The sequence below is a fragment of the Alosa alosa genome, chromosome 13, assembly GCF_017589495.1.
Source record: "Alosa alosa isolate M-15738 ecotype Scorff River chromosome 13, AALO_Geno_1.1, whole genome shotgun sequence".
NCBI classification, from domain to species: domain Eukaryota; kingdom Metazoa; phylum Chordata; class Actinopteri; order Clupeiformes; family Clupeidae; genus Alosa; species Alosa alosa.
In genome coordinates this window covers 5,316,600-5,334,768 of record NC_063201.1, presented here as the reverse complement: position 1 = coordinate 5,334,768, position 18,169 = coordinate 5,316,600, and the positions used below count along the sequence as shown (strand labels likewise).

The 18,169-nt window shown below is 38.7% G+C and overlaps 1 protein-coding gene across 2 annotated transcripts; it reads right to left on the bottom strand.

The window, feature by feature from the left end:
* Positions 1-14,664: 14,664 nt before the first annotated feature.
* Positions 14,665-17,186, bottom strand: LOC125306050 (E3 ubiquitin-protein ligase NEURL3-like). Of its 2 annotated transcripts, none has more exons than XM_048261194.1 (4): positions 17,098-17,186; positions 15,697-16,200; positions 15,395-15,574; positions 14,665-15,258 (listed from the first exon to the last, which is right to left on the bottom strand). In XM_048261194.1, the coding sequence occupies exons 1-4, from the start codon at positions 17,114-17,116 to the stop codon at positions 15,110-15,112; spliced, it is 852 nt and encodes a 283-aa protein (XP_048117151.1). In that variant the 5' UTR covers positions 17,117-17,186; the 3' UTR covers positions 14,665-15,109. The 2 variants fall into 2 exon arrangements, with proteins under 2 accessions (XP_048117151.1, XP_048117152.1); XM_048261195.1 differs by having other exon boundaries at positions 15,245-15,310.
* Between the last annotated feature and the right edge of the window lie 983 nt (positions 17,187-18,169).

Below are 18,169 nucleotides of genomic sequence, written 5' to 3'. Positions count from 1 at the left end.
TATCTAGCTGTTACGTTTTCAAAATATTCCGAATGAGTTCATACGCAACAGCTTTCCTGTAGGCTAGTCTACGTGCTGCAACCCTGTGGCTGCAACACGAAACTACATGGAACAAGAACACTGGAGATTTCTGCCAGAGTTAGCAAGCTAACTACCTAGCTTTATGCCACAATGCTACATACCCAGAAGTTGAAGCTTCTCTAATACAAATTAACATCCCCCAGAATGTCCATCCGAAAATGTTCAGCATGTAATGTCAACTATTCATCTAGTTAGACTGATGATGCAAAGTTTGCTAGCAAGTAAGCTAATATGGAAAGCAAAGATTCTAGAACAGAGCTATCTTGCTCTGCTCTAGAATCTTTGATGGAAAGTTCGCTAGCAGGTTAGCTATGACTAAGATGGAGAGTCTGTTTGGGGAATGTGTTGTGTTTGGGCGCATATCGCCATCTAGTGAGGCGGAGTAAAACATTAATAGTTTGGCCTACAAACAGTGTTTCTCAAACTATTTCAGTTTCAGGACCACTTAACTAACCCTAGCTAAAAAAAAAAAGATTATACCTACTTCAACAGTAGCCTATAATTAGTCTACACAATAGGCCTACTCACTGAACCACCTGGCTTATTGTCTTTGCACTTTGCTTATTGTGTCAGAGGATTCATTCTGTATGATTTAAACTGGCATATCTTACATAGACAGTGTTGCAGAACTGTTTGGATTTACATACAAGTTATATTGCAACTCATCTATATTATATTTTACCACGTCTGCTTGCGGACCACCAGTGATCCCCGGACCACACTTTGAGAAACACTGGTCTACGAATATGACAGTGGTCCAGTCAAATCTTTTACTGTCTATGGTCAAATCCCAGCCGAGCTATAACTGTAGCTCGACTTACCTGTGCGTGTAAACATACTTACTGACAAAAAATCAGAATGAGTAATTATAACAGACGAGTAGCCCTGTGGACACACAATATTGTTGAAAAAAATTGAGATGTGTGAAACACTATTTGACTCAAATGGTAATCAGAAATAATTTGTTATAAAAAAAAAGACTAAAATGTGTTGACTAAAACTGACTAAGACTAAGATACCGTTAGTTTTCTTTTGACTAAAACTAGACTAAAATGACGAAACTTTTAGTCAACTAAAACTTGACTAACAAAAATGATATTTGAATGACTAAATATGACAAAGACTAAAAAGGACATTTCGTCACAAGACTAAGACTAAGACTAAATTAAAAATAGGTGACAAAATTAACACTAGTGACAGGCAATGGATATGTGTGGTTGAGTCTATAAGACAATGAATTACCTATAGACAGAGCTATGCTCTATTGGATGATAGCACCAGACTTAGTGAAACGCTACAAAGCATGGGGGCTATGTACTGTAACCATCACATCACCTGTGGAGATCAACTGCAGAGTTGGTTTGAGTCACGAGATGGACTGCAGTTTAAATGGTGCTGGGTGGCTCACTCTGTCATCTGAGCAGCCACACATGGACAGTATGAGTCTGTTCCCAAATCTGGACATGAAACTGAATATGAGTATTACAGTAAAGGTTTTTTCAGTGATGTGACTGAATCTGGGCAAGCACTAAATCTTCACGCTAACATTTTATCATGATTGCATTGAAAATACAGTAAGTAGGATCTAACCACAAAAAGCAGACAGACATTTTTTTTCCCTTTTCATCTTTCTTTTGGGTGTGTTGAATTCAATGCAATATGTGGAGTGATAACTAGCAAAAAGTCTTGAGTGCCTCATTGAATAGCTCATGTCCAATCAGAAATTAAAAAATGGTCTGGATCTGTTGTATAAATTGTCGATATCATAGCATACCCATTGCATTATTAACATTTTGATGACCACAAGACTTCCGAGAAAGCTCTTGCCAGTGGCATGACCTGTAAATATTTACTTCCCATAAGCCAGTGATAAGATAAGATTTATTACTTCCGCTGCATAGGTTATGTTTTAAGTAGGCCTATGGTTTCTTTTTTAGAAAAACTGTTGCCCTCAGGATGGATCAACGATGTCAACGAGATACAGTAGGGCATTCTTCTTGTCAGTCCGTATTCTCCATGTTCCATTCTAGTTGCTGATTATTCAGAAACAGACCAGAACAGTAGCAGAGTGGCAGAGGTGGAAAGTAACGAAATACATTTACTCACGTTACTGTATTGAGTATTTTTTCTGTGTATTTTGTATTTTTTAAGTAGTTTATAAAATCGGTATTTTAAATTTTACTTGATTACATTTTGAGTGAAGTATTGTACTTCGCTACATCAAAAATCCCATCCGTTACTTACCATATGACATACGAAAACAGAAAGGGAGAGAGAAAAAATCGCGCCCTAAACCACTAGCCTAGTGATAATGATCAGCATGTAGCCTACAACAGGACATGAATCAAGCTGGCGCCATGTCTTTCTGAAAGTGATTGAGATGGAGCTGGATCACGAGATGCATCAGATTACATGTGTAGCCTAACCTTTGAAAGTGTATTTTCCGCTATTTCAATGGGTTGTCTCAGTTCGTTTTAGCACTATGATTGCGGAGATATTCAAGCAAACACCATGGGATTTCGTGTTTTGACGTTTGTGCTCACCTTTCTTTGGAAAGTAGTTCATTAGCAGTTGTTTCCCCTCATTTCTCTCTTTTTCCTGTTTTGGCATTTGTTTTTGGTAACCTGACTTCTTGGATAAAGACATTGCACCAGCAGCACAACAGTTAGCGGTCCACTACTAGCGATGCTCAACTAAATAAACAAAAGATAGACTACCTTATGAATCGTGCAGGCGGACTAAACCATTTAGCTCTTTAGCAAGGGAGAGTGAGAGTGACCTTAGACAGTTTTCACTATGTTTTGTATAAACATCCAGTCAGTCAAACTTTACATTTCGTATGACATTCATTTTGACATTAATTTGGAAGTTAAAATATTAAGGTAAAATAAATATATGGTGGCAATAAGTATTGAACGCTTAGACTTTTTTTTTTAGTAATTAGCCTAAACTTCCAGTGAGTTCTTCAATACTTTGTGGAAAAGCCTTTGTTTGTAATGACAGCATCAAGACATTTCCTATGACAAAACTTATTAGTCACAGTATCAGGTGTGATTTTGGCCCATTGTTCTAAACAGATTCCATGGGTCCCTCTTGTGAATCCTGATCTTTACTTCCAGAACTGTTTAATTGAATTTAATTGAATTGGCTGCCTTCGAGTCTTTCTGGAGCTTTCTCCGAGTGGTCTTTGGCTCTTGGAATTGACTATCCTTCTGACTCCCTGGTCAGAAATATTGCGAGGAGATCCTGTGCATGGCCGGTTGATGATGCAGTGATGTTCCTTCCACTTGCAGACAATGGCTCCCATGCTGCTAACTGGAAGATTCTGAAGTTTTGAAATTCATCTGTAACCAGTTTCATTGATATGTTTTGCAACAATAAGGTTGCAAAGGTCTTGGGAGAGCTTTTTGCTTTTATCCATCATGAAATGTTTCTTGTGTGACACCTTGGTAATGAAAAACCTTTTTATAGCCCATCAATATGTAGGCTACTAACCAAGCTTATATTATATTATATTAAGATTATATTAATTTGCACAGATAGCAAGGATAACTACTCTCTAAGATTCCAGCTCGTTCCTTTCCTTGCCTTAGTGCCTTTTCTTAGCGTGTTCAATACTTTTCCCCTGTGTATTTCCACTTCATTACACAAGACTCTACTTATGGAGTTGTTTGGATTTTTTATTTGTGGATTACCTGAGTTATTACTAATGCCTGGTGAAAATGTTGTGCCCCCCGTATTCCACTTTTCAAGGGCCCTCTCCTACATTGGGGCCCTATACTTCCCACTTTTCCCCCCAGTTCGACGCCCTTTAATCTGCTGAACCTTCTGCTCGTTTCAAAATATAAAAAAAAAACTCTGCAACTCAACATTGGCCTGCCTGCCTCAGCTGCCTGTGAGGGGCTTTTCAGTTGTGCTGGATTACTGTTCACTGCAAAGCGACCAAGGATGAGTGCAACTAACTTTGAAAATCAACTACTGCTCAAACTTAAAGGAGAACTTTTCTTTTTTCACATACAGTAGATCTCCATTTCTCAATGTCACCGAGTACTGTCGGTATGAACAAAACTGAAACAATCGGTTTTACCTTGCTTGAGTTGCTGCACCTACAGCGCTACACACTGGGAGCATGAACATGGCTGCCTTAGCTGCTGGCTGCAGCAACTCGAGCTAGGACCAAAATCCTTCTAGGCAAGTACCTTCACTTTCGCCGGCCATATTGCAACGCTTTTGGGCACTTATCGGGCATCTATTTCAGCAGAAATGCGGCGTGCATAATAACCTGACCCTCGCCAGATGAATTTCGTTCCACTTAGCTCCGCTAGCTTCACTCACATCCATCTGGGACCTCTTCCATTGAGAGTGATTTCTGCAACCGACTTTATGGTTCAGCCAATCAGAACGCTAAGGCGAGTTTTATAGATGTGATGTAGTGGAGAAGCGACCGTGGAGACTGTTATCAGCGTCACGGGTTGGCTTCGATGTGAGTGGTTGAAGTAGCACGTCAATAGATGACAGACAAGTGGCTTATTCAATCATATGCAAGCATTTCAGTGTTTCCCACAGAATTAAATTCTATTTGTCGGGGTAGGTTTGCAGAATTGACTTGAATGTCTTGAATGTTGAACAGTTTTTAACAAATTAGCGCAGCCTGGTTATGATGCTAACCAGTTTTAAGCACAATTTAGTAGAACATGGAAAATCATTGTGTGGTGTTCAGTGTTGATATTGTGGTGGGCCGCCACAAATAAGTCAATGTATGGGAAACACTGCATTTTTTGATTAGGCCCAGCCTTCTGAAACACCATTCCGATGGATCGGTTCCAGATGGATGAGTGGAGCTAGGCGGAGCGAAATTCATCTGGCTAGGGTCAGGTTACGTGCATAAGGCTTCACAACACCAATCTTGCTCCAGCGGCGAGATCACAACAGATGATTGGCACGATGTCTTCACAGCACACCACATGATTGGCTCAATGTATTCTCAACACACCACATGATTGGCTCAATGTTTTCACATGTCAACGTTTTGCCGTGGAAGGGTTGTAATATGTGTAGACAACGTTACAAACTAACCCCATGCATTACTATCGCTTCGGCAGCACATATACTATGGAGGATTTTTTGAGTGCTGTATCTCCTCATTAGAAAGTCTCTGGTAAAACTGGTTGTTCTGGTACCCCAAAAAAAAAAAAAAAGTAACTAAGTAACTTTTACTTAAAGTACATTTTAAATGGACTACTTTTTACTTTTACTTAAGTACATTTTCAGATTGGTATTTTAACTTGTACTTGAGTAATATTTCATCAAAGTATTGGTACTTTTACTTGAGTACACTATTACTAATCGGCAGAATCGGTGACCTTTAAAAGGATTTCGCTGTTTGTGTTCTTGGCTGAGCCCTCTAGCAGCCTGGACGGTGCAATCACAGCCCCTCACTCTCACTCCCCATGGCCCTTTTGATTGTCATAACGTAATCACGTTAATTTTGAGAGCACTGATACACAAAAATAGCGGTACGGTTGGGGTACATTTTTGTTCTTTTAGGTACAACTTTTGACCCTGTACCTTAAAGGGAACAAAATTGAGCCCCTAAAGTACTATGTACAGTTCCTGGATCATTAATGTACCTTTTCGCAAAGGGACCATATTTGTACCTAAGGGTAGGCTGCAAAAAGTACATGGCCTGTCACTCAAAAGTTGTTGGGGGAGGAGATTCGGGACGGGAGCAACCGTTATTTTTCCCCTTAACTTTGTTCATCTCACTCACTAAGGAATGGAGCAACTTTCAGTGAGGAGCTTGGTCAAAGATTGCGATCTTTGGCTTGGTGTGAGAAAACACATGTGCAAGATGGAATAATCTTTGTGGAAGAGGAGGCAAATGTATTCAGAGGTAAGGTGTAGTTGCAATTTATCGAAATTCGGTTTGTAAATTGTAAATAGCCTACTGTTACAGTAATGGAGTTAGATTGTTGGCTTAAAGGCTAACATTAGCATTCGCTAGCAACTTAGCCTAGGTTAGCTATGAATTCAGATATTTTAAATGGAGTTCAAACTCCTTCAATAATGCATGACTATCGTGATAAATGGTAAGGAAATGATTTGTGTGTGTGTTTTATCTACTTTCCCATGTCAATGTTAAGTTTTTGTGGAAGCCAACTTTCACTAGCAATCATTGTCCTAACTAGCTTAGCCCATAGATATATGAGCATATCCTAGCACTGTTAGCCATACATACTTGCTAACTTCCCTGAAAGGCTGGTTTAATATCAACGGTAGTGCAGGTGAAAGAAACCTGGTATGTGCATTCATGCAGTAAGCATGATCACTCTCAACACTGTCATTTTGTTTAGGTGAAAATGAATTAGTTGAGTTGCCTATGTTCACCAGAACATCCTGTTTGTCATTACTTATCTAGTTAGAAGCTGGAGAGAGCAACTCAGAACCATTCTATTAAGGTTTTGCACCTACGTCATAATGTCATGTGACCGTTTGTTTACAACTAGAGTGGTAGGCAAGAATGGTAGGCAAGGCACTGCAGAGAGTGGTAGGCAAGCCTACAACAGTCGGGTTGCATAGGCTACACATAGTTACAAATAGCTTCAAAATTGAAATTTTAATATCAAATATTGACCGGGATGCCGACCACTTGTGTAGGCCCTAACAGTTGGTTTTACAATAAGAAGCAAAAAGGCGACGAATCGACCGTTTAGCCTACCTATCCCTCGTGGTTGTGGAGGATGATCGTTAGCAGCTGTGAAGTCTTTTATTCTCAAGATAGCCTATGGGTGTAGCCTACTGTCTACGAAGACGTAGGCTAAAATACAACTATCTACAGTCATCCAAAATGAATTGCCAGAGACAGGCTATGAAGGGAAAAAAGTGCAGCATTTTAAACATGGCAAGATTATTTTTACCGGAACAGTTTGTTCTAATTTGTCTCGTGAAATACATGCTTGTGGACATCAATCACCTATCTTCTGTCCTTCTATTTCAAGTTATCATTTGTGTCATTTGATTATATAATCACAACAAATGCTAATAAATGAAAACAGAATAGGCTTTTGTGCTATAGGCTAACGTTACAGGTCACTTAGGCTAACTCCCCGTATGTCAAAATAAACTGATTTGATCCTAATAGTTTAGCGATCACACACAACAACAACACAGCAACCTCAAACACCACTGTTGAACCTAGGCTACTGCTTCAGTCATGTAAGAAATAAGCAGTTTATGAATTATCTTTACCCGTTTAATCAAGTCCACATGACCAAAATAACAACATATTTAAAGGCTGAGCTAGCATAACAGCCTAATATAGGCGATGCTGCAATGGATAACTAATAAAAAGTTTCACACAATTAATGAACTTTATCACTCACATTCTGAGTTTTTCTGGGTGGTTATATATCCATGCAGATCGTCTTGGAATAAGCCATCGCTGTTATATGATATAATATGTTACAGGATTCATGACTAACGCCATTAATGTTATGATGCTGACTGACGGCTGGCTATACCAGTAGCTTCTAGGCTACCGTTTAAAAGTCTACTGCCTACCAAAACCTGTCGCTGTTCAGTTGAAGTTAAATTATCAAATATTGTTTGATTTTTGTGTCAGCTTTCAGAAGGAAGACATGTTCCTTTCTGGTCAAATTTCACAGCTTCTAAGAAAGGCTATCGCCTAAGAAAGGCTATCGTCTTCGTGTAAACGAAGTTTTGAACAGAGAAAAAAGTTAGGCTACCATTAGGCTACATGCAGGTTCTCCGATACAGATCAATGCACCAAATCAGGGCGATTTTAGCGAAACAACGTTCCTGTGACAGGCTATCAAATATTGAACAATGGGATAACGTTTCATCATCACCTTTATTGATGCCTGAAATGTTGACATTGCTGAAATACAGAGATGTAGCCTACTGAGAGGCAGCTGCAGACAACGATGTTCAATGGGTTCAACTTGTCCCTTGCCTACCAGCTGGATGTAAACAAAGCTATAGAACCTAGAATACGTCACATGAAAAACGTTAATAATGTTATAAAGTTACTCAGAGCTTGATAATGTAAATCTAACGTTAAATCCTTCTCACAGATACCCACCAAGGCAGAATATGCCACTTGGAAGTAAGCTTACCTTTCCTAAAGGATCTAATGGCTACGTAAGTTACCCAACTTTGTGTTTTTTTTGTAATGGTATTTTTCTTATTGATGTTAAATACATATAGAAAAGTATTGCATAATAAATTATGCAAATTATAATAATACAGACAACTTTTAGATTTTTTTTTGTCCAATAGCAATGTATTTGGTTAAGATCAGTGTTGGGCAAGTTACTTCAAAATCGTAATGTATTATAACTGACATTTCAAAGTAATTCATTACATTATAATATTACTGTCTCTGAACTGTAAGGCATTACACTACTATTGTATTACTTTTAAGTTACTTTTACCAAAATATCTAGAAATATGGATTTGGAATTCTAAATGCAGTTTATTATGCTCAATGCAGCTCATTGCACTTCTAATAGAGGGTGATGTGGTATAACATAATGACTGAGCTAGGCTTAAGGCTAACAACAGTAGAATGCAATAGGCACAGTGATGGCTCATTATGCAATACAAGGAACAATCATAGCCAGAATTTTGTTAAAAGAAGACAAAAGGTCAAAGTCTGGTCAATTGTGATAGAAATGCTGTAACTTTAGGCTTAAGCCTACTCATTAAAATCAACAGAGAGCCCACTACCTGTATATTTTAACCCAAAACTTAGACATGTCAAGATAGGCTACACAGTGCAGCTGCTGGCCATTTTGGTGCCCTAACTGGTGAAATACAGTATTAATGTCATCATATGGCCGACTATAAAGATGTAATCTGCCTGTTCCCAGGGATGGGTAGTATTTTTGAAACATGTAATATGTATTTCAAATGCAAAATAGTATTTTGTCATTTGTATTTGATTGGGTTGAAGGAAATGGCTCTGTATTTCGTATCAAAATACTTTATTGGTGTGTATTTTTGTATTTTAAAAATACGGCAAAATACTATATGTGAAAAACACAAAAAAAGTAGATACTACACACAAGTGTAATGAATAATTGGTAATTAGGCAACAATGGTTTATGTTTATCGCAATCAGCTAATGTGAGAACAGCTGTGTTCAACAACACTTACAGCTTTTCAGTGACGGCTATTGCTGAACCATCAGCTCTGGTCTGAAGCACTGGTGTGAAGTTAAATGCATAAGTAAAGACGAGCAAGTTTACCTCTGCAAGTTCACATAAGGACACTGACAAAGGCAACCATGTCCCATTGTCTCCATGCCAATCTTCAACAGAAAAATGTCAGATATCTCAACCACAATGACATCAATAGATGGTAAGGTGTTGAGTGTGTTGGAATTCCCTTCCTTGTAGCATCCTTTTCTGCATTCCACAGTGGGGAGAAGTTCACCTTGTTTAATTAAATAACAATTCTATTTCCTTATTAGCTGCATACTTGAGGTTGGATATTGAGGCAAGTCAAGTCTCTCACATACTGGTACTTCAAGATACATAGCCGTGTGATTTTCTTATTCAGTTCTGCACTGGACTTGAATTACAAATTTCGGCACAGATACACAATTATGATTTTGGCCTATTGATTATTATGTGGTTAATTGAAAGCTCTGTCAGTCATTTGGATAAGCATCAGCTAGATGACAATGTAAATGTAAATTCTTGAATTATTCTTAATTCTGATCACACTACATGAACTTGCATACGGTACGACAGGGGCCAAATTGTATTGTTTTTTACTATATAGTTTTAATAGGCTAAATGTTTGCCTAAAAAAAAAGCTTTTTTTGCAGTGCTTCCTATACTTCCTTGAGTAGGCTATTTTCTAAATACAAAAATACTGTATTTTATTTTGATACATAATATTTTGTAGTTTATTTTGATATATTAAAAATGAGGGTATTAGGTATTTTATTTTGAAATACATTCTGATGTATTTTTGCCTGTCCCTGCTGTTCCCAGCATTGGCACAACACTTTGCGATGGTTAGCTTGTCACCTGTGAAGATATACATGGATTTCTATGCAACACAAAAACATGCGTGCGCAACCAAGAGGCAGAAAGCACCATAGAACAGCATAGAGCAATGCAAAAGAGCAAAAGAATAAAATGAGTTTTTGTGCTGAAAACTGCACCAATTCGAAATCACGATGGTTAGAGAATGTTAAATATGTTCAGTATCCCTAACGGAATGCATGTCTTCGCCAAAAATGACAAAATACGATGTTACATTAATAATGCAAATGAATGGCAAATGTCTGAAATTAGATGTTATTATCATTGAGACAACAGGGGTATACAATAAAATCCGATTGTAGCTTACAGCAGCCGACTATTTAGGTTAAGTTTATAACGTTGTGGACGGCCACCAAGCGTCTTCTGCCTCACGGCTGCGCGCGCATCTAGTTTTGTTGGTAAACGGGAAACCCGTGTATATTCTAGGCCTAAGTGACTGACCTATCTGGGTGCGTTTGGAGATGCCTGATGAAATCAGACGTTGTTAAATAGGCATAATTTATCCTGGTGCCACGCACCTTGCATGTAGCTGTTCGCTTATTTCCTCTGTGTACGAAGTTATTGTAACTGAAAGTAATGATAAAAGGCACAACTCCGGGAGGACTTCTTGTCACCATGGTCAATGCATTTTTTTTATATATATAACTGTGAGTGTGCGCACATAGCGCATGCGTTACGTTGCACATTATGGTAAAGGCAAAAAATTCACAATTTCGTCGCCGTTTAAAAAAAAAAAAAAAAAAAAAAAAAAACATTTTTTAAAAAAAGGCGACGAAATTGTGAATTTCCAGAGCGTGTTAATCCACACTCGGCAATCAACTCCTACGGACTTTCCCCTAAAGACGCCAGATGCAGCAGCAACATTTACGGAAAGGTACTGGCTTGATGAAATTCATTCTCGACTCTCTATCCGACCACATAAAGATCTCGGGATACTTCGGTTTGGCTTCAGGGACCCTCTACTCACTACCACGTAAGTGTAATTTTGTTTGGAACTGTAGAAGAGGTATAAAAATAGCATTTTGTAGCGGTGAAATGACTTGCCCTGGTCACTTCCAGGCTAACGAGTTTTGACTAAAAACGGTAAAATCGAACTTTCTCAAAACACATCCGAATGACATGATTTTGATGTCAACTCAACGTATGTACTCCCAATCATCCGTAAATTGATCTAAAGTGCATTTTACCCCGGATAATTCCTTTAACATGAACTTGAAAGCATACAAGGTTTGTTGGAGTGATTACTAACTCAAATATTGGTATTTTATAGATCATATAAAGGTGTTATTAGTGCTATCGTGCAAATTAATATATTTTTTTCCTTCTGCATATAAACACAATGTGGCTACTCAGGCAAAATATTGTAAACCAAAGTGTTTTATTATTTACACTTGCATTAAGAGTCATAACATGTTTTACGTGAATATGTATATTGATATGGATATAAGATACTTTGATATTTTGATATGAATGTGTTTTTAATATGAACATGTTAACATTTATTGTACCTGTATTCATGTGGAGTATTGTGTGTAATATCCCCCAGAATAAACATTTAAATGTACTTATTGGTTGTGCATATATTTTAGTTGTACCACCTTAAATTTTCACTGGGGTTGTACCCTTGAAGTACCGATTAGTACTAGGGGTGTGAATCTCTCATGTAAAAGACGATATGATTCGCATCTAGATACATGGGCACGATTCGATACAAGAAAAGATACATGTTTATAAAAACGATTCAGTAATGATTCGATGCAATTCGATGCAGTTCAAGAATGGAAAGCATTCTGAAAGATTTTTTATCATTTGCTCATGGTGCACATTAATTTTATATTATCAATTATCATGGTCATGGTTGTCAATTAGGCAAAAAAAATGTGTGAATATGATTATCTAAACTGAGGTTTGTTTCATATACTGTATTGAAATGAAAAAAGAATAGTCTACATTTCAGTCAAACACAGCAGCCAAATACAACATAAAAATACATTTTTATAGACTTTATAGATCTTTCACAGATTTTATAGTTATATCTGATTGTTTTCATGGAGCTTTAGCCTTGTTGAGGTAAGACAATACCAAAATAAAAGTGCTTAAGAAACTCTTGGCCTTTTCTCATATAGCCTAGCCTACCCTACAAGAATAAAATCGGTCTACAAATCAATAAACTCTCTGGGCTTATTTTGTTCCAAAAGTAGACCTAATGCAGAAACCTATAATGCCACAAGTCTGAGTGAATATTAACAAAATCATTGGCTGATAATTTGTGCATCGTTTTTGCAGCAAGGGCCAAATTATTATTTAACATTAAGGAAATCCCTTCATCAAAGGTAAGGCTACTCTACAGACTATCGTTGCTGTTTAGGAATGCTATAAGTGTTTAATTTTGCGCTGGATTTCGAAAAACAAAAGCCGACCGAGTGCAAGTTGTCACATGTTTAAGTTGCAGTAGATGTATGGGTAATGAGGTCATTTGACAACTTTAGGCAATGAATGTAACCAAAAACGAACTGCATTACCCACACTTCCGTACCACGTATAGTTTCAAAACCGGAAGTGGGATGAACGCGCTGCTTGGAACGTAAATGAGAGTCTGAGCGAGCAGAAAATGTTGTTAACCGATTCATAACAAGTAAATCGATATAACGACCGGTTCATTTCAGTTTTTTTCCGATACGGGGCTTCACGTATCGATGTAGCCGTATCTTACACGTTAAAAACGGATACCGATACGTATCGGTTAATCTTTACACCCCTAATTAGTACCTTTTAAGGGTACTATGTGATAATGATATATACAGGTACATTTTAGTCATTGCAGGTACACAAGTGTACCTTGATGGGTACAGATGGCTAGGGTACACAAATGTATATAGTAGTGTTTACATTTCCTGGTCATTTGTATCCCACCTGTCATATGCGCCCCTCACTTTTACTGGGTTGATGCCACCTAAAATCTCACAGGCACACCTTTTCTAATTTCTGGCTAACTTTCTCCGCCACTGCTCCAACCTGCATCTTAAAGATTTTTTTTTTTTTTTTTTTTTTTGGGGTAGGTGCTTAAAGTCATTTTTTTTCAGGTTTTTTTTCTCCTATGTGGACACATTCAGCCATTTGGGGGCATGTTTAGTAAGTAGTGATGGCGCATTCCTTAAAATGCAATTCAATGTGGAAGTTCCAAGTATTCCATTCTCAGATTGAGTAATGCCTTGTGCATGTAACAAGTCTTTAAAAGTATCCTTCCCAACACTGCTCATTGGTTGGCCTATTTAAGTGTGAAAGAGAGAATGGGATGGGGTTGTGTACACACAGATGGCAGAGCAGACTGGGTCAGCTGGCTGTTTTATCACTTAAAACCCTTTGAATCACTAACAAGTCTTCTGTACACACAGATCCTTCTACATGAGGTTTTGCAAAGCACCTCCTTCTTATAAGATCTGATACAGGGAGTATAGGATGATGTGCTGAAGTTATTTTAGTACAAAAATAAAACTATAAAAGTAAAAGCAAAATTCTAATTCTATGAAGTGAGATTTTTAAAAACTAAAAAGTTAAGTTAGGCAAAGCAAGTTATTTCATCTTTATTAAATAAAAATTGATTAAGGTGCATGTCAATATTTGACTGAGCAGATCTTACTGCAGTGGCAAAGATGGTTCTGGGAAATCAACTGGCACATGTGCTATATCTGCTGGAAATATTTTATGTTTCATTTTGACATTGTATAATCTAAATCTCCTTTAAACATCCCACAAATAATTTGAAAGTCACGCCACAACCCTATGTGACAGAGATAATGTGAGCAAACTAAATGGTAAAGAATTATTTTTGCAGTTCAGCTGTGTTTTTATATAATTGCATATCCACATTTTAAAGGGGTGCTATTATGCTTTTTCGTTTTTTCCTTGTCCTATTGTGGATTACAGCTGTTTGTATTTAAATGGTTGGCAAAGATGCAATAGCAAAAGTAACCACTAGGGGGGGTAAATGAATACGGCAAAGACAGACATTGCTGCGCTGCCTAGAAACACCTTGATGTGGGTGCGTTAGATACAGTACCATAGATTCACATTTGACCTATCTCTGTGATGTCTGTTTTTTATTTCTCGAAATGACTTTGTCTTCCGTACCTACGTATCACCGCATCTTAATTTGAGCTCTAAAATAGACCCTATCTAGGAATGTTTTGGTCAGTACCTATGTCAGGAACGTTTTCATATTATCACTAGGTGGCAGAATATCTCCAAAAGCATAACCACTGCCAGGGTACTTGGCATGCAACTCTGACGGTAATAATTGTTAATCTGGACCTGTTGGTGTTTTGGACGTGTTTGTGCCTTTTGGTGCCACCACTACCTGAAACTGAGACTTTCTGTAATGTCACCCACCCCCCCCCCCCCCCCCCTTACCAATGAACAATCATAACCACATGTTACAAGTCAAGTCGTAATTTATAAATAACATTTCCATATATGATTGTATATTTACAAATATACAAATACCAAATGAAATATTTACATAAAATACAATACTTTATCGTGTAAACACTTCACAGATTAGACCGATCAACATTTTATTCTGCAATTGTTATTAAAACTTCATTCAAGTTACCTTGATCAACTATTGGACATATCATCCTAGTATTCCTGATATCCTGATTTCACAGAAATATTCATAAATATGTACAAGTGCCGAATTAAATGTTTATACGAAATAAAAAACATTATGGTGTAAACCCAGGCTAAAATTCACATTGATCAACACTGGAAAGTCTGCCTGAATAGAATAATTATGAAAGTATACTGTACAAAATGTTCAGAGTGCAATAACATATTACTGCTTGAGGTAGAGTGTACGTAGCATCTTCCAAATGTGCCTGGACTGAAACCAGTCAATGTCCTTATGGGTCTATGTGTACCACGGCAGCTCCACATCCAGCTCTTGGACAATTCTAGATAATCTGCCGACACAGTGGACACGTGCCGAATTCCTCAAACACCCTGTTAGCACAGGGGAGGCACAGGCAGCGATGTCCACACTGGGGGGCCAGACGAGCTTCACGGTCCAGACACACCGCACACAAGTCCTGCTTGCTGCACCCTGCGTGACAGAAGAGCAGCGTTAGACCAATGCCTGACTCATGGCTCACGCACTGTAAAATAAAAAAGTTCATGCCTCTTTTCATTATGCCTACATGATCTCAGAGGGTCTTTCTGCTGAATGATTTGATACCAACCTGTTCTCTGAGAGTTGTTATTGTTACTTTGATCTTCTTGATGCTGTTTCAGCTTCCTTTCAGCGATGGCTTTCCTTTTCTTTAATTCAGGTGGAGTATCTTCATAGCCACATTCAAATGTGCTACGAGGAATAGGGCAGGAGGATGTCTTAATAAATCGATTCAACCTTCGTACAGAACCTGGACAATAGAGACAAAACCACGATAATCAGACCAAGTCCAGTTCAATAACAATAAGACTCACTGCTTTTAGTGGGTCTATAAGGAAGAAATGGCATCAATATACATGTTCATCAACTCACCGAGTAAAAGCACCGTAGTTGACTGGCCGTAGATATCAATAATAGCCCAGAGAGGCCGAGAGAGGTCCAAATCAGTCTGATCACAGAAAGTTTCAGCGGGTGTCTTGTAACACAACAGTCCAGTTGAATCCATCCAGAAGGAGACCATGGTACCAGGTGGGCAGTCCCGTTGTGGCACTGGCAAAGCCCAGTACCCGGGCTTGTCTGCGAGGTCGGGACAGGCCAGCGGAGGAAGTGGTCCGGCGGTGGTCGGGCATACGTTGGTGAAGCCGACCCGCACACCGCCCTCCCAGGCTAGAAGACTGCGCTCCACCCGGAACTGGACCTTCTCCCTGGGCTTCACTGGGCGACTGCTGAACACCAGGCCGTCCCTGAAGGTCTCCAAGTCTCTCGAGGCCCTGCAGTTGCCATGGCTGAGGGTGATCTTCTTACCCACCGCCTCAGGGTGGAAGGTCAGAGGACCCAGGCAGGTGAGTCCACAGACATGGGGGTCCTTGGTCCTTTCTGGTCATTGAGAAAAAATAAATAATAAAAGAACAGAAAGGAGATAACAATGCCCAAAGCTCTCTTACCACTGAGAGCCAAATCAAACAACAGTATGTTGGCAACAAAAAGAGGTAAAGTCCTACTAACCAACTAAATGGTTTAGTTTGAATTGTATGTAATGTCATCAGGTGTGCCCTGACCTTATCTTAACCTTTTGCTGTGTAGGAACTGGAGATAATTTTTCCTTTGATACTATTCTGCTCTAGCTCTGTGGTGAGAGGAGCCTGTGTTGTCTAAACAGTTCCCTGTTGTTTGCTCCCTATCCCAAACACTCTTCTGTTGCCACTATCAAGCTTCCAATCATAATGGCTAAATATGTCATATGCAATCATGTAAGGTGATCATGTGACCTTTAAGAACTCTGATTTCTTTACTATGCCCCCCCCCCCAAAAAAAAAATGAGATCAAGATTGAATTAAACTGCACTTGGTTACAAAAGAGGCCGAACAAGAGAGTGTGTCTTCATGCATGGCTTATTGCATTAGTCATTTTAGGGGGAATATCCAGTCACTATTAAGCTGCCGCACCTGATGACTACCATTTCAACTTCCCTTTCACAATCTGGCAATGGTTACTGGCCTTGGGTCAGAGGAAACTTCCATGATACTACAGTTACTGCCTCAACAGCCATGCTGTGCAACTGTGGGCTGTCAACAGTCTAGATGTAGTATAACCCTGCTTTTTATAGCCCTCATGCACAAGGTTAGATCCACAGTAAGTATCTGCGTCTGTATCTGCAGAGAGTTAGGTTGGTGCTTTTCCAAACTATGGCCTCCATTACTGCTCCAGTAGCTTTAGAATTGTCAGTTGAATTGAAAGAAACAAGTTTAGCAAATTAGAAACACAAATTCTTACCATTTACGTTGTTGGTCATGTTCTCTTCTTCATTAAATACTATGAAATATTTGTAGTCGCCTGAGATCTAATCAAACAAAAAGACTCCGTGTCCGTTGAGATGTTTCTGTTTGAATGAACTCCCCCTCCTTATCCTTTTATACCCACAGAAACGCACGTGCCCAGAGATTTGTAAACATTACTCATCATGGGAGAGGCAGGCAGAGAGGAAATGGGAGGGATGGTTGAGAGAGGAGGAGGAGACTAGTCGTTGTTGGAAAAATACCTAGTTGTGCATGTGCGCATGCGTCTGACTCTTTCTGTTTGCCCATGTGGACATGTGTGTTGATAAACTTACAAAGGGATACAGGCTGATTTCTTTTAAACCATGTCATGCCATGTCATTTCACTCCACATCTCCACGTTCCTGTAGAATAAGATAATATATGATAACATGAAAATCCCTATTTGAATCATGAAATACATAAAGCATATAGAAAAGAAAAAAGAAAATATAATACTCCTATCTCCACTAGAAATCATGACACAATCTTCACTAACTCTAATACCTACATGCAGAGCTATACTTGACCAAAGTGAAAACCTAGATAACCATAGCCAGACAACAAACTTAAAATTGTGTTTGGGTGTAACACATAACTTTATTACCTACAGACAGAGTTATACTCTATTGGATGATTGCACCAAAATATGCCACCAAGCATGGCGGGTATGTAAGTGTGTCACCGCCTGTGGAGATCAACTGCAGAGCTGGTTTGAGTCACGAGATGGACTGCAGTTTAAATGGTGCTGGGTGGCTCACTCTGTCATCTGAGCAGCCACACATGGACAGGATGAGTCTGTTCCCAAATCTGGACATAAACCCACTTTCATACAATAGAGCTTTAGTGACGCGACTGAATCTGGTCAAGTATTAGTGAATCGACATGATCATCTATCAATGCAGCATATGATAATCTATCAATGCATGCAATAACATTTGAGACATTTGTTTAATTGTTTCCTTAGATGAAATGAGCAATGCCCGCAGTGAAAATAACTCTACCTATATATTTGTGCATTTATAAGATCT